Source organism: Zingiber officinale, chromosome 7B, assembly GCF_018446385.1.
Source record: "Zingiber officinale cultivar Zhangliang chromosome 7B, Zo_v1.1, whole genome shotgun sequence".
Lineage (NCBI taxonomy): Eukaryota > Viridiplantae > Streptophyta > Magnoliopsida > Zingiberales > Zingiberaceae > Zingiber > Zingiber officinale.
Genome location: NC_055999.1, coordinates 82,667,996 through 82,684,773, shown reverse-complemented (window position 1 = coordinate 82,684,773; position 16,778 = coordinate 82,667,996). Strand labels below are relative to the sequence as shown.

The 16,778-nt window shown below is 35.4% G+C and overlaps 1 protein-coding gene across 6 annotated transcripts; it reads right to left on the bottom strand.

Moving 5' to 3' along the window:
• Window positions 1-8: 8 nt before the first annotated feature.
• On the bottom strand, window positions 9-13,377 carry LOC122006141 (pentatricopeptide repeat-containing protein At5g65560-like). 6 transcript variants are annotated; one of them, XM_042561510.1, is made up of 4 exons: window positions 10,293-13,377; window positions 10,099-10,189; window positions 1,277-1,485; window positions 9-285 (listed from the first exon to the last, which is right to left on the bottom strand). In XM_042561510.1, the coding sequence occupies exon 1, from the start codon at window positions 13,262-13,264 to the stop codon at window positions 10,487-10,489; it is 2,778 nt and encodes a 925-aa protein (XP_042417444.1). In that variant the 5' UTR covers window positions 13,265-13,377; the 3' UTR covers window positions 9-285; window positions 1,277-1,485; window positions 10,099-10,189; window positions 10,293-10,486. The 6 variants fall into 6 exon arrangements, with proteins under 6 accessions (XP_042417444.1, XP_042417445.1, XP_042417448.1 ...); XM_042561511.1 differs by having other exon boundaries at window positions 1,285-1,485; XM_042561514.1 differs by having other exon boundaries at window positions 9-232; window positions 1,285-1,485.
• Between the last annotated feature and the right edge of the window lie 3,401 nt (window positions 13,378-16,778).

Below are 16,778 nucleotides of genomic sequence, written 5' to 3'. Positions count from 1 at the left end.
AATAAAAGTGAGACCGAATACTGTTTTCTAATACAAACAAAGTCATGCACTGTACTTGATCCTTACATAATACTGTCTCTGTTTAACATCGAATTCCCCACATTCAAACTAAGTCCATTAGCTTGCATCTGTTTTTCACTGAAGAAACAAAGAAAGCATCCACATGATCTTTCTCGTTTGTCAACACTGCTTCATTCATCAACATATTTGATTGTATTCGTGAAGCCTTAACCTCAGGATCAAACAAAGGGAGATCACAATGGTTAGTGCTCCCACCAACAGTGTCTGCAAAGTAATACAACATACATGCCCTAAACAGGAGTTGATGTATATAACCTTAAGCTTACATAACAAAAAAGGTAATACCAATAGCTCAAATTCTGATCTACAAAATGTCCAATGGTTAGTTCTATCAAATCTATTGAAACTGGACAAAAACCAGCACTAATCTGGCACCTAGACATTTCATTGCTTAAACCATAGAAATCATCAAATTCATCTTAGTCCATCCAGCTCATGAAGGGCTTATTCAAATTACGGAGATTGTTATGGTTTCTTGCACCAAGTATGTTATGATAATGATAATCATTTTAGAGTATATTTTCAGTCAACACAGTCCTATGCAAAGGGCTCCTGATGGTTGTAGTTTCAATAGGACAGCATGGCGGGTCCTGTAAGAATAGAAGTAGAATAGAGGTCAGAAACATAGCAACGAGGTTGACTAATTAAAACTGAATCCGGAAACAACATTGTCAAATTTGACAACAATGGCTATGCCTTTGATATGAACTTTGATCAGCATGATCAACCGAATGAAATATTGCAGTAATAACTGCCATTCATCTTTATATAAATTGGTCGATATCACCAAATACTAGAATGCATGGCTGCAACAGCAACTCAGACATTACCAGAAATGTCCTTAATGTTCAAAAGTACAAAATTCGACAATTTCTCCATTAAAATGAGAAAGGAAAACAAAAGACAGCTGGAATTGTCTGTCTACAGTTGAATGATGATGCAAAATTTTAGCTACAAAAGAATCAATCAACAGGAAAACATCAATATTTTAAATGTTAGGCAGAAAGGACTCAAATAAATAAAATCGAGGCCTTGACCAAACAAACAAGATCCGTTGAGTAATTTTGCAATGCATATAACCATATTCCTATCCTATGTTAAACAAAAGAAGACGTTCTCTTGATCTCATATCTAGAATACTTGCTAAGAATTATAACCATTTTAGTTATTATATTTCACTTTAATGTAGCAATACCCTTGTACCATTGTGCTCATATCTTCCCTAGAAAAGTTGATTCGGTGAAGAGCAGTCCTCAAACATAAATCTGAACCAAAATCAGTATTCACTGTTCAACTGAAAGGAAGGGATCTCCTGACGCCACCTTGTAACTCATGCCATATATATAAATTAGCCATGATTTTTGTCAAAAACTCATTAGCCAAGGATGCTCATATCAGTTGTACCTACAAGTTCACATGCAGTTACATTGCATATTTACTAAATATTCTTCTTCAAATGTTTAACTTAGAAAAAGAAAATACATGCATATTGCTTCAAGAGAAAGAAAACACACCTATGATCAAAGAACCATTTCTATTGCAAATTCATTCGCCATTCAAAATGATTCAGTTTTAAAATTTTAAATGCAAGGCTAATGCTTTTCTGGATTGGTTAACAAAATTTTATCACAAGGATGTTTTTAGAACCAAACAACAATGAGTAGTAAGGTAAGATGGTTCAACAGTTACAATTATAGAGATCAGTAGGACTGGTCAAAACCAGGATTTTTTGTTTGATTATTTTTCTTCTCTCCGCTCTCAATTCTTTATTCTTTTCATGTCTTTTCCCATTCTTTCTAATTCTCTTCTCTGGTTGTTTCATTCTCTTCTATGATCTTCTACAATTCTCCCCTTCTTATTCACTTTCCAGTAAATCTCCACCCTTATTCTATTCTTCTCTCCCTGCCGCCTCCACCTTTGGTCTCCAACACTGTCACTTTGTTTTTTCTTTAGTGCATCAACCTGTACTGGCTCGTACTATCAAACAATATGTCACATACTAACCTGACCAGGCCAATTGGATATGGCACAGTGTTTAAATGCTTGATTAGAACAACTAGCTTCCTTTTCTTCGTAGTGCATACCCACATGGTAAAGTCCTTGAGCCTCCTGTACGAGTGTTCAACACCCATATGGATCTAAGCATCCGACATCTCATCTAATAATTTTTCAACATAGTCAACGTGTCAGAGTTGGAGTCTCAAGTAGTTTTGGAGTGCCAAGTGTCCAAATGAGTTCGGAAAGGATAGACAAAGAGCCTGAGTATCAAAGTTCTCCAGACAACTGTGTTTTATAGGCTCCACTTGTTTCCTTCTATTCTTTAAATGACAGTTTGAACATGTTATCACAGTCATTCTCCTCTGCTTTAACTTTACTAAAAATAAAGTTAATGGCATATCTAAATTCTCAAAGAACATAATAGTGATCTATGTTACTTGAGCTCCGGCAAGTGATATCATGGCTACAAATCTAGGTATCTAACAATTTGTTTTCTGAATTTTTTACACAGACAATGGTGCTATGGATGTCACACTCGGAGTGTAGATGCTGGAGTGTCATGTCTCCAACAGTGTATGAGAAGTCGAGTACAATGGAAAGAGTTTAAAAATCACATATTGGGTCCATATCTTGAACGTTTGCAAAATTAATTCTAAATCATAACAACTTGACATAGTAAAAACAAAAAAAAAGCCCTGGTGCAAGCTACCCTGTTTTGCAAGAAATTATTTCCGAGATTCGAACCCATGACCTCCAAGTCACACGGCAATAACTTTACTATTGTGCCAAAGCTCCCCTCCAACAACTTGACATAGTCAAATTTCTGAAATATCAAATATGGATTACCATAATTGATTTTATCCTAACAAATACTTGCCAGCAATATGTTATTTCCATGAGGCTAAAATTATTTCTTAAGCCCAATTTACAGCAACATGAAACTTGTGGAAATGGGAATTCAATGTACTGATGCTGTGAATTGAGTTTCTAATGCATAGTATATTTCCTCTTCCATCAAGACAACAAAGAAATTCAAGACTCACCAAACAAAATCAGTAACAACAGATCCCTACAGTGGCTTCTTTATAATTCAAAGTTACTGCTAAGCATTGATGCTTCTCATTATTATGTGAATCATGAGACCTTTTAATTGAAATCAAACACTAATAATGGCCAATTCTGCACAGCATTTTTTGATTGAGAAGCATGATCAAACCTTCAATTATCTTTTTGACAAATCAAATCTAAGGTGGCGTTTGGTTTATGAGTTTAGGAATGAGGGAATGGATTCATTCCCAAACCTTGTGTTTGGTTGATGGAAATGAAATCAAGATTTTGAAATGAAACCCAAAAACTTGGATATGGATGAAACCTACCTCCTCTCTTGGGTTTTGATGGAATAGGAATGTAAATTAAGTTTTAGATAAAAAATACCCTTAGTATATTTGTTCAATTTTTTTTTTAAATTTCACACTCTATCTCCTTGTTCTCTCTCATAATATTTTCTCTCTCCTTATTTTATCATCACACTTTCTCTCTCAAGATCAGTGTTCGAAATTTCGCCCTAGGCGGCCGCCTAGGCGTTGTGCGGTGTTAGGCCGCGCCGGAAACCCGCCAGGCGGAAGACCTAGGCGGCCCTCGGCGGGCTTCGACGGCCAAAGCAGGTTTCAGTGGCCAACGCGGGCTTAGGTATTTTAGGCATATTTGGCGTTTTTTATCACTAAATCGGATTTGCCGAGGCTGGCGCTTCGTCTTCCTTCTTTCATCGCCGACTTGCGTCTTCTCTCATCGAGGCCTGCAGCTTCCGCTAAGTTTTTATTTTTTTCTTATTTCTGTTATTTTTTTTTTGTTTCTTCGTTGTCGCGGCAACTCTCCGGCAACGCCGGACGTGTCACAGGGCATCAGACGTCGCCGGAAGCATTGCCGGATGCATCCGGCGAGGTCCGACGTTGCTTCCAGCAATGCCGGTAGCATCGCGATGCTTCTGGTTGCGCCAAATGCTTTCCGCGACGCTACCGGCGCCTCTGGAAGCAACGCCGGACTTCGCTGGACGCATCGGACTCGTCCGGCGACGCTTCCGGCGTTGCCGTAGGCCTCCAGCGAGGCGCCGGTGGCGGCTAGTGGCGTCGCGACGGCATTTTTTTTTTTTTTTTTTCTGTTTTGTATTTTTTTATTTAATAAATTAAAATAATTCCTAACGGGGATAATTTCAATAATAGGGTAGGGTTCGGTTCATAAAGCCTAATAGGGTTCGGGTCACAAAAGCCTAATAGGATTCAATAATAAATTTAATTTTTTTAATAAATATTATTAAATATTAATTTATATAACAGATTTAAAAAAATAAAAAATTATTATAAATATTTTTAATTATCATTTATTAAAAATGTATAAAACAGATTTAAAAATATAAAAAATATATTTTAAATTTAATATTTTAAAACAAATATCTATTATCTAATAAATTTTATTAGTTAGATTAAGATATAATGATATATAAAAAATATTCTCAGACTTGTTAATGCATTATTAATTCTAATACATTTTTATAAATGTATAAAAAAGATTTAAAAATATAAAAAATATATTTTAAATTTAATATTTTTAAACAAATATCTATTATCTAATAAATTTTATTAGTTAGATTAAGATATAATGATACATAAAAAATATTCTCAGACTTGTTAATGTTATATTTCATTATTTTGTATCGTTTGGTATAGTATAAAACTATAAATGTATAATTAAATTTTATTATCATGTTATGTTGTTAACTTGTTAAGTTGTTATATATAATTTTTTTCAGGTTATCTGTCATCATAATGGCAAGCAATCCATCTTTGACAGCATCTGTCACTCAACCCGAATCCGGGATGCTTAGAAGAAAGTCAAACGACATCGGATGGGAGTTTGGGATATTAGTTGATACTAAGAATCTCGACAAAATTAAATGCAAATTATGTGGAAAAACAATGTCAGGAGGAGTGTATAGGATAAAGGAGCACATTAGAAATATACCTGGAAATGTATCTGGTTGTCGAAAAGCATATCAAGAAGACAAAAATAAGTGCAAACAAACTATTTTAGAAAGGAGGAACAGAAAGAAGAATAAAATAATGGAAGAACAAAGTTATAGAGCAGAGGTGGCTATTTCTCTAGATGAAGAAGAAGGTCTTGAAATTGAAGGGATGGATGGAATTAAAAAACCTCTTCCACTTGGCCCCATGGATAGATATGCATCGGCAATTGCTCCAGAAAATATAAGCTCCAGTGGAAGTAAAGTGTTTCGCTAACAAAATATAAATGAGACACTTTTCAAAGAGAGAACTCAACAAGTTCAACAATATGTTGGGAGATGGGTTTATGAAAATGGAATCTCATTCAATGCTGTTGATAATGATAGTTTCAAACAACTAATGGAGGCAGTGGGTCAATTTGGACTAGGATTCAAGCATCCAACTCAATATCAACTTAGGGAGCCACTGTTGAAAGCCGAAGTTGAAAGAACAAAACAATTGCCTAAGAAACATGAAGAAGAATGGGCAAAGAATGGGTGCTCAATCATGACAGATGCATGGAGTGATAGAAAAAGAAGCATCTTAAATTTGTGTGTTAATTGCAAGGAGAGTACTACATTTTTAGAGTCTAAGGAGTCTTTAGATGAGACGCATACAGCTGAACTTATTTTTGAGTATGTTGACAAGTGTGTTGAACAAGTAGGAGCTTAGAATATTGTTCAGATTGTATTAGACAATGCCACCAACAATATGGCTGCAGCTAAATTGATGAGAGAAAAGCGACCTAAGATTTTTTGGAGTTCATGTACAACTCACATGGTTAATCTCATGCTTGAAAGTATTGGCAAACTTCCACGATATAAAAAGGTTATTGAGTAATCCAAGTCTTTTACCATTTTCATCCATGCTCACCATAAGACTTTGTCATTGATGAGAAATTTCATGAAAAAGAGACATAGTCCGACTAGGAGTTACCAGTTTTGCATCAAATTTCCTCACATTGCAAAGTTTGATTTAAAAAAAAGCTAGTTTAAGGGTCATGTTTACAAGTGATATGCGGGAGAAATGTAAATGATCAAAAACAAACAAAGGAAAATTGGCTTACTTTACAGTGATGAGCATGAGTTTTTGGAATGGTGTGACATTTTGTTTGAAAATATTTGCTCCTTTGGTAAGAGTTCTTCGATTGGTAGATGAAGATAGAAAGTCATCGATGGGGTTTCTATATGAAGAGCTTCTTCAAGCTAAAGAAGATATCAAGGTGGCTTTGAACAACGTGGAATCAAATTATCAGCCTATCATAGCCATTATTGAGTCAAAAATTAAGGACAGACTTGATACATCATTGCATACCACTGCTTTTTTATTGAATCCTTATTTTTACTATAAAGATAGTTCTATTGCTCTTTATGAGGAGATCGCGGTGGGGATTTTTGAATGCATGGAAACTTTGCATGTCAATGAGTTAGATCTGCAAGATACAATTATTAACAAAGAATTTCCAAAATATAGAGATAAGACAGGGTTATTTGGAAAAACATTGACAACAAAAGCATGTGAAAAAAATGATGATACATTTGATCCATGTGCATGGTGGAGTACATACGGTGCTCACACACCTAACCTGCTAAAGGTGACATTGAGGATACTTTCATTAACTACAAGTTCATCTGGGTGTAAAAGAAATTGGAGTACATTTGAAAGAGTGAGTTTTAAACTTTCAGTCTTTAATTAAATTAGCTATAATTTTTAACGTCTATATAGTATATATTCAGGTACTAACTATAATATTTACTTTCTCTGTTTTTTTTATATTCATACAAAGAAAAGAAATAAGTTTGATACCAACAGGTTGAACAATCTAGTATTTGTCCAATTTAATGCTAGATTGTTGAACAAATAAAAAAGAGAAAGAAAGAAATGTTGATGTCCTTCTTGTAAAAGATGTTTCAAATGCACAAGGTTGTATTATGGATGATGGGGAAGATGATGAAGTTGAACTAGGTTCCGGGCTCACTTGGCAAATGGTTGATGAAGCAAGTGGAGCAGATGAAAATCTACAACCCCGAAGAAGCTCTAGAGTGAGAGAATTTCATGAAGATGATTTTGAATCCGAAGAAGAAGACGAGAATCACAATAATGATATTGAGTTTGTGTCTGATGAAGAACAAGTTATTGAAAATTATGGAGAAGAAGAAGCAGAATAAATATGAATCTATGAGATATTATTAGTTGTGTAATTTTGAACTCATTTTGTTAAGACATGATTTATGTTATTTAACAATTATATTTTGTTAGTGGTTACTGGTTCACAATGCATTGTAATCTTGAATTGAACTATTGCTACTATTGTCTAATATTTTATTGTTTACTACATGATTATGATAACTTACTGCATGCTCTATTGTTCAACTGTTTCTTTTACTCATATTTTCTGAGTCTAGTATATTTCCTTTGAACAAAACTATTAATTTTCTTTTATAGTTTTTCATTTTTTGGTATTGGAAAGTATGTATTTATTTCAGCATACATAGTTAGATCTCCATTGCTATGAAATTGTTTAAGACAACATTTAGATTTGCATATGACATTGTCCACAGTCCACATAAAACAAGGGATACCGAGGAATCCGCCTAGCGGCGCCTAGGCGCTAGGCGCTGGTCTGTCGCCCGACTAGCGCCTAACGAATTTTAGAACCTTGCTCAAGATACTTTCTCTCTCCTCATTCTCTCTCATCACACATTCTCTATAATTTTCTCTCTATATTCTCTCCCATCATACACTCTCTCTCCTCGTTTTCTCTCTCTTCATTCTCTTCCATCACACTTTCTCTCCCATTACACACTTTCTCCTTATTTTTTCATCATACTCTCTCTCATCGCACTTTCTTTCCCATCATACTTTCTCTCTCCTCAATCTCTCTTAGCATACTCTCTCTCCTCATTTTCTCTTATCACAATTTCTCTCTCTTTATTCTCTCTCATCACTCTCTCTTTTTATTTCTCTAATCACACTTTCTCTCTCAGCACACTTTCTCTTTCATCATACTTTCTCTCTCCCCAGTCTCTCATTTTCTCTCATCACACTTTCTCTCTCTTCATTTTTTCCCATCACTCTTTCTCTCTCAACCCACTTTCTCTCTCATCATACTTTCTCTTCTCAGTCTCTCATTTTCTCTCATCATACTTTCTCTCTCTTCATTTTTTCCATCACTCTTTCTCTCTCAGCATACTTTCTCTCTCCTCAGTCTCTCTCATCATACTTTCTCTCTCTTCATTTCCCATCACTCTTTCTCTCTCAATCCACTTTCTCTCTCATCATACTTTCTCTCTCCTTACTCTTTCATTTTCTCTCATAATACTTTCTCTCCATTTTTTTTCATCACTCTTTCTCTCTCATCATACTTTCTCTTTTCTCAATCTCTCTTATCATGCACTCTCTCCTCATTTTCTCTCATCATACTTTCTTTCTTTTCATTTTTTTCCAACACACTTTCTCTCTCATCACACTTTATCTCTCATCATTTTCTCTCATCATATGTTTCTCTCACATTCAACTTTCTCTCCCATCTAATTTTTTCTCTTATTTTCCTATAAGGGTAAAAAAGAAAATTTAGGTTTATTCCGATTGAAAATATTTAACTAACCAAATATCATTTTTAAGAATGACACCCAAGCTCATACCCATTCCTATTCCATAATACTATGATACTCATTCCCATTCCGATTCCTAGGAGAGAACCAACTAAATGAGTCAGAAAACCAACTATAGCAAGAGAATCAAGATACATTTAATCAACAACACTAAAAATAAGTATCCAGAAGGCCCAACTTCGTACAGAACAATTAGAAAATAGGCATATGGGAAAAGGAAAGGAAGTTCCACAAGGAAAACAAAAAAAACAAGCATGATAAGGGAGCACTCCTACTGTTTTGGCAAAAACACTCAATTCTTTCCACTGAAAATCAGACACAACATTCAGAAAGTTCTAAGATTTTGTTCTATGCTATGGACTATTTTCAATAATATATAATACCTTAAAATTAATATTGTTTTTATGTCATATTCTGAAAATATTTTCTATGTTATATTTAATTTTATATTGTTTTATTTAAAATTTCAAGCGATAAACAACTTAAAATTGTTAAATAAAATCAAATAAATATATCTCCAATTTTTTAAAATTAATAAAACACTAACTTGGATTAAAATTTATACAAATAATTAGGATAAGTTTAGTGAAATACACAAGCATGCTATTTTGCTGATATCAAAAAGAAAGTGTGATGCATTTTAAATGATATTCTAATAAAACAAATTTAAAATACCAATAAATAGATAATTTATTAAATTAATTAAATAAAAGTTTATTTAAATAAAATATTGTGTTGAACCCTAATAGTTTCTTGCCATTCAAACCAAAATTGAGATAACATCTAAAAGAGATAGAGAAGCTCGACATCATCTCATTGAGCTCTACTTTTCCATTGCTTGCTAACACTATCAAGTTTTTCATTATATCATAAAAGTTAGCACACACAAAAAGATCTTCACCATTGTTAAATATCAAATTTTATCCAATTTTAAAAATTTTACATTTTAAATAATTTTTTAAAATTTTTAAGCCTCTCCCAATGTCATAAAAGTTAAGACACACAAAAAATATTCACAAATATTAAATATCAAATTTTATCCAATTTAAAAAGTTATACATTTTGAATTATTTTTAAAAAATTTCAGATAATTAATCAAGTTAAATTGAACTGAATTTATATATAAAATAATTCAATTCAATCATATTTGAAGGTTAGGAATTATATTAATTTTTCTCCTCTCGTGGTTTCTTCTTGTTCGGCCTACTGTCGCACTTGTCACCGCCTACCACCACGACACCTCTCTCCCTTGCAATCTCATGATCCCTCTCTCGAAGTCTCGGCTAGCAGCTTGCTGTCTCACTCAAACTATCATATAAAATTTTATTCTAAGTGAAGTTAAATGCTACCTTAAGGTGTTTTGGATTTCTGGTAGTGTGTGATATGAAATTCTCAGCTGCTGTTTGTACTTGGTCGCCATTGGCATATTCCAGTCGCCACCTGATGGGAAAATTCTTGCAATTGTAACATGTATGCTGAATCAAAGAAATCTTGAAAAATAAATATATAAATAACCAACAGAAAATATAAAAATCATAGATACCTTTAGGCTTTTTTTTCAATCTCCAATAAGCGTTGGAACTGAAGAATTGTTCTCTCGTAGAATTTGAAAAATCATGACTGGAATTAGCCAAATTGGGAGTCCATAAACTGCTTCAGTTGGCAAACTACCACTCCAGCAGTCAGGTAGCCAATGCTTCACATTTGACAGCAGATCATAACATAAGGAATTAATCCTCATGTCTTGGAGCTTTTCAAGAACTTGGCTTCTACAGATTCTTTTCTGTGTAACATACTGTACGTATATGAAGTGGGTTTGCAATTCTTAGCTTCCATCATTTCAAGAAACTCCATGCATAAATTTACTTTTCCGCCCTTTAAAAGTCCATCAATTAGTATTGTCCAAACCACTTCATCAGGGCTCCAGTTCTGTTGCAGCACATTCTGGAAAACATTTTGAGCATCCTGAACCCTGTTGACTTCACATAAGGCACATATTAAGGCCTTATAACCTATTATGCATGGCTGAATACCTGAGGAATTCATTGCATTGAATAGTTCCATAGCAAGGTCGACATTTAGATCATTTGCATATATTTTTATCAAGGAAACATAAATATCTTTGTCTGGAGAGAAGCCATGGTCACCCATATTTTTTACCACTTGATTTGCTTCATACAACTTACCTTGTCCACATAAGCCGCAAACCAAGGTGCTATAGTCATCAATATTTGGTTTGTACCCAATCTCCTCTAATCTGATTAACAGACTAGAAACAATGTCGATACTCAGATCTTTTTCATCTAAGCTGAATGTAATGATTGAATTCGGCACAGCTGCAAGCTTGTTTTCCATCACTTGTTTCTCCTTCCAAATTCCTTTCATCAAAACACTGTAAGTCAGATAATTGGGCTTACAACCAGCACAAACCATCTGCCTCAATAGAGAAAATGCAGCATCAACCCTATCCATTATAATATAACCATTCATCATAGAAGTATATGTAACTTCATCTGGAACTAATCCTCTTTCTTGCATGCTAACAAACATCTTCTCAGCATCCTCAACCTTTCCCTCCTGATGCAAACTATGAATAAGAGAACTATAAGTGTGAAGATTAGGCAGGCAGCCTTGCTTTATCATTTCATCCAGGACTTCCATTGCAAGGGATGTGGCACCATTCTGACAAAAACCATTAATCAATGCTGTATATGTTACAACATTGGGTGACAAACCTTGCTCCATCATGACATTACATAGCTTTTTAACTTCTGCTAACTGATTTTTCTTTGTGAAACCATTAACTATAGCATTAAAAGTCACTAAGTTTGGTTTGCAGTCATTTTCACCCATATTCTCCAATAAATGCAAAGCATCATCTAACCTCCCCACCTTGCAATATCCATCAATTAGGGAAGTGTATGCAATCACTGTTGGCTTCAGATTATGTTCAGCCATTTCTTCAAATGCCTTACAAGCTAAATTCAGATTACCCCTTTTGGAGAATTCACAAATAAGTTCAGTGTATGTCCACTCATCAGGATTACATTCATATTCTTTCATAAGATCAACCATCCGTATGGCATTATTGCTGTTACCAATCCTACAATAGCCATATATGATTGTATTATATGTAACCTGGTTTGGTGAGGGACCTGAGATAAGCATTCTATGGAAAAAAGACATTGCTCTCTCAACAACACCAACCAAGCAAAAACCCTTAATTATCTCATTGTAGGTCCGCAAATTGGGCATGCACCCTTGTCCTTCCATTGCTTCAAAAACCCTCAAAGCACATTTTATTCTCTTGCGCTCACACAATTCATCAATTAAAGCATTATATGTTACTGTATTTGGTGTCACTCCTTCCCTTTGCATCTTATGAAACAATCCAATTGCCAGCTCAAGTAGACCAGACTTGAACAATCCACTGATGAGGGCTGTGTAAGTTTGGACACTCGGTGCACAATTCCTACTTCTCATATCAGCCAACAAACTGAAGGCTTCTCTAACGCGTCCTATGCTGCAAAGCGCTTGAATTGGGACTGTATATGTGTAAACAGTGGGTTGAACACCTTTCCTCATCATCTCATTCAACAGGATTAATGCCTCATCAACCCTTCCATTGTCACACAGGGCGTTGATGAGAGTTGAGAATGTCACAGAATTTGGGTCAGAACCCTCCTTTTCCATCCATTTAAATACACTGAAAGCCGAATTCAGATTACAGTTCCTGCAATAACCAAGTATTAACGAGGTGTAAGTAAACGTATCAGGTCTCATCTCGCACATCAAAATCCTACTAAAGACCGATGCAGCCACCATGACCTTCCCCTCCTTGCACAAAATGTTGATCAGAGAATTATAGGTAAAAAGATCTGGATCCACTCCCCGGCGGAACATCTGGCGAAAAACGCTCAATGCAACCCCAACCATACCTAGCTTTCGCAGCTGGACCAAGATCGCGTTGTAGGCATAAACATCAAGCTCCAGCCTTTTGTCCTGCAAGCGATCCAAAAATTCAATGGCCCGGATCATATCATCGCGAGTTTCACACGACTGGACCATCTTGCTACAGGCTCGCTTGGCGTCATCGAACATCCCGGCGGCGAGGAGGCGATCGATGAGCACGAAGTGATCACTGATAAGGGGTTTGTAGAACTTCCGCTCCGCGAGCCAGCGGAGGAACAGGACGGCGCGGACGGGATCGATGTCGGTTAGGATGATCTGGGAGACGTGGTGCGGGCGGAGAGCGGCGGCGAGGCGGCTGAGGTCGGCGCTATCGGGCCACTTGGGCTGGGAGAGCATGTGGTGGGCTTTGCACAGGATCCGGTCCTCTTCTTCCTCTCCTCCTCCCATTCGCTTCTGCTGTGGATCTGAATCCGGCGGTGGATGATGGTAGTGGGAGGAGGGGGAAAAGAAGAGGTGAGGGAGAGTCGAGGGAAGAGGCACTAAGAGAGACAGGCGAGGAAGGTGGAAGGCAGAAGAGAGGGGGAGGAAGGGTCTCATCACCATTGGAGAGCATGGAGAGGTTCATCTCATTGAGAGAGAGAGACAGAGAGGGAGGAAAAGAGAGTGTTCTAATGAGAATGGGCGAGACCTGGTTGACGGAAGACCATAAAAAAGCATACGGCGATTTGGGGCGGGGCGCGGCGCGGCGCAACTTATTTAGGGTTGGATTATTGTTAATATTTTTAATTTTATATAATTTTTTATCAAAAAAATATTTATTATATTATTACCAAAGAGCAGGAAGTCTAATCTGTAAGATTCTTTTTTTATTTTTATTTTTATTTTTATTTTATTTGAGTTTTGATTTCAAAATTATAAGTTTCTGTATACTTTGTGACTTTTTTTTCGAAATGTCTATTATGCATTTTTTAATAATAAACTTATGGAATAATAAAATAATAGGGCTATTAACTAGTTAAATCGGGGGTCAAATTTTATGATATTCAAATTTATATGATACAATAATTGAGTCTAAGTGAAGTTAAACTTAAAATGAATTAAATTGTTCAAATAATTGCTCAAGTTTTGTATAAACTTGATTTTATTTGTATGAACTTGACTTCTCATTCAAGTTTCTTTGATTATTTAAAATTTTTATATTTTAATTTATTTGATTTATTATTGTGTTTATAATACAAACTTATTTATTTATTTAAATATAATTTTTTATTTAACATATTTATAAGAATTTTATTGATGAACATTATTTATAAATATTATTCACGAACATTAACGAGCTGGATACACATGTATTCAAGTTTATTTATTTAATTTAATAAATTATTTAAATTTATTTATTTAATTGATCATATATGTATTAAAATAATCTCTTATTAAATAGAATACCAAACTTATTTATAGATGTTCAATTTATTTATAATCCTATTAAAATAATAATAAATATATTAGCTTTGATTCTCATGTTTAATTTTTCTAATTGAGTTTGGAGTTCAAATAATAGATTTATAGATAATTATTAAGGTAAAATTATTGAATCTATAAATTTGTGACCTTTTTTTTATAAGTTTATTATGTACTTGTTTAAAAGATAGAAGAAATATTAATAAATCTATAATATCAGATCTTTTATCTCCAAAATCGCATGTCCTTGTATCTCATCGGTCGCCCCAGCCCATCGTCGATCGCTGACTCGATTAGAACTCTACCTTGAGTGGAAGGTCAACTCAGGGGGGATCACCGCTGATGCGATCTATTGGGATGTATACTATAAGCCTAGCTTTTGTATAAACATCTGTTTTTGAGATATTTTGAAATGAGAATCACATTGGTCAAATGTCTGCATTTTATATTTATATATATGCCGATGCAGTTATCGATTTAATTTATATTATAGATAACATGGTGTGTGGTGTCACACAGAAAATCATATTATCGATTCCTTATGAATTATAAATAGTAGCTCACAACCAAGATGGATAGGGACAAACCATTAGAACGGTTGTAGTGTAATTTGGTATTAGTTTGTCTTGATTATAAAATTACATTAGTACACTATGTGTGTATTGAGCAGGACCATTTGATGTTGTTCGATTTATACTGACTATATAAAATAATAGAACCTCTGTTATTATGGATGTGTGTCCTCTTAATCCCTATATAATAACAAGCACGTATACTTAGTATTTATTTCTTTAACTTATCAATGAGTGAGATTTATTCATTAAATCAATAAGCCCGATGAGTTGGAAAATAGTACTATTTATATGGTGTGTTGTTGATTATAAAGGGAAACTGTGTCCTATTTATTTATGTTGATAATGCCCCCTTGAGGAGCTCATAAGGATTATCGTGTAAACCCTGCAGGTGGACTTAATCCGACATGATAATAAAGTTGAGTGGTACTATTCTTGGAGTCAGATGTTAATTAAATGAGTTGTCAGTAACTTATTTAATTAATGGATATACGATATCTTAAACACAGGGAGATTAACGCGCTCATGATAAGTAGGAGCCCATATTGTAATATAGGATTGGTGCGATAGTTCAATAATGACCCTTTAGTGGTATGAGTTATTATTGATGAACTTGAGTTGGGTGTTCGGGTCGAACACAGGAAGCTCAAGTCCATCAGGAGGTCAAAACCAATTCCTCCTCTTGGTCCCTGTTGTAGCCTCTATAAAGCGTCGCATTCACCCATTTTATTTTTATTTCCTACCCAAGAAAGGAGGCGGCCACATCCTTACTTGGTGCCCAAGCAAGGGGCCAACCATAATAAAAGAAAAAAAAAAAGAAAAAGAAAAAAAGGGAAGTTATAAAAGGAAGTTTTTTTTCTCAACAGAATTCTAAAAAAATCTGTTAATTTTTCTCCTTTTTTATCTGGCGTTAAGGGTTATAAAAGGAAAGGAGGTTGTACCACAAAAATATAAGTGATAAGTTTTGTTTTTCTCTACAACTCAATAACCCTCTCTTTTTCTCTAGGGTCGGCGTCCCAAATCTTTTTTCTCCTTTTCTTTCCTCTAGGGTCGGCGCCCCACATCCCTTTCTTCCCTCTAGGGCCGGCGCTCCATCTCCCCTTGGTGGCCGAGGCTTGGAGAAGAAGAAAAAGAAGAGAAGAAGCACCTAGGTGGCCGCCAGTTTGGAGGAAAAGAAGAAGAAGGAGGCACCCCTTTTTGCTTTGTATTTTTTGGCGGTAGGCGGCTTGGAAAGAAAGAAGAGGTTCGGGTGCTTTTTCTTGGTAGATCGTCGCCCACACGATGTCCAAGAAGAGAAGAGGAATACAACAGAAGATCAAGAGGTCTTAGCATACAAGAAAAGGTACAACTAGTTCTTATTCCGTAGCGCAATTAGTTTATTTTTCTTTGTATGGATCCTGAACACCAACACAAGAGGCCAGCGATCTTGTGCTTCGATCAAGATACACTTTGATCAATCAAGAACTTGCTTGATTGATCAAACACATGTCTGATCGAGCATGTGGGTTGTTAGGAAATGTTCTATGCTAGTACAAATTTTTGTACAAGGGATTTACACAGAACTAAAATCCCAGCGCCAACAATTGGTATCAGAGCAAGTTTTCTACCTCTGTGTGATTGGTTTTCAGTTAAATTATGCACTGTTCATATATAATTTAGGCAAGATAATAGTAGGATATGCAAAATAAATTAACTCTGTGGTTGCAGGCATCCTAGTTCCAACTATTATGGCCTATTGTGTTTGTATGTGATCCGAACCCTCGGGCATGTTGAGGGTATTTTGTGTGTGCATGATTGTAATTATTAAATACAGCCAGCGCTGTATTAGTTTATTTTACATTTTGTTCGATCTAGATTACATGTGCATTCCTTCGTGGAATATAGGCTCGATAAATGTAATTTTTTTATTTCTTATTGTTGCGGCTTGCTATGCATGGTGCTACCTTGAAGATCGGAGGCGCGGCGAAGAAGGAAGCAAGATAGACGCGACGACATAAACCCTAGGGCCGACGACTAGATTTTCTCCTCCTCACCTGGCTAGAGTTGGCAGCGGCTAGGGTTGGTGGCATACGAAGGACAGCGAT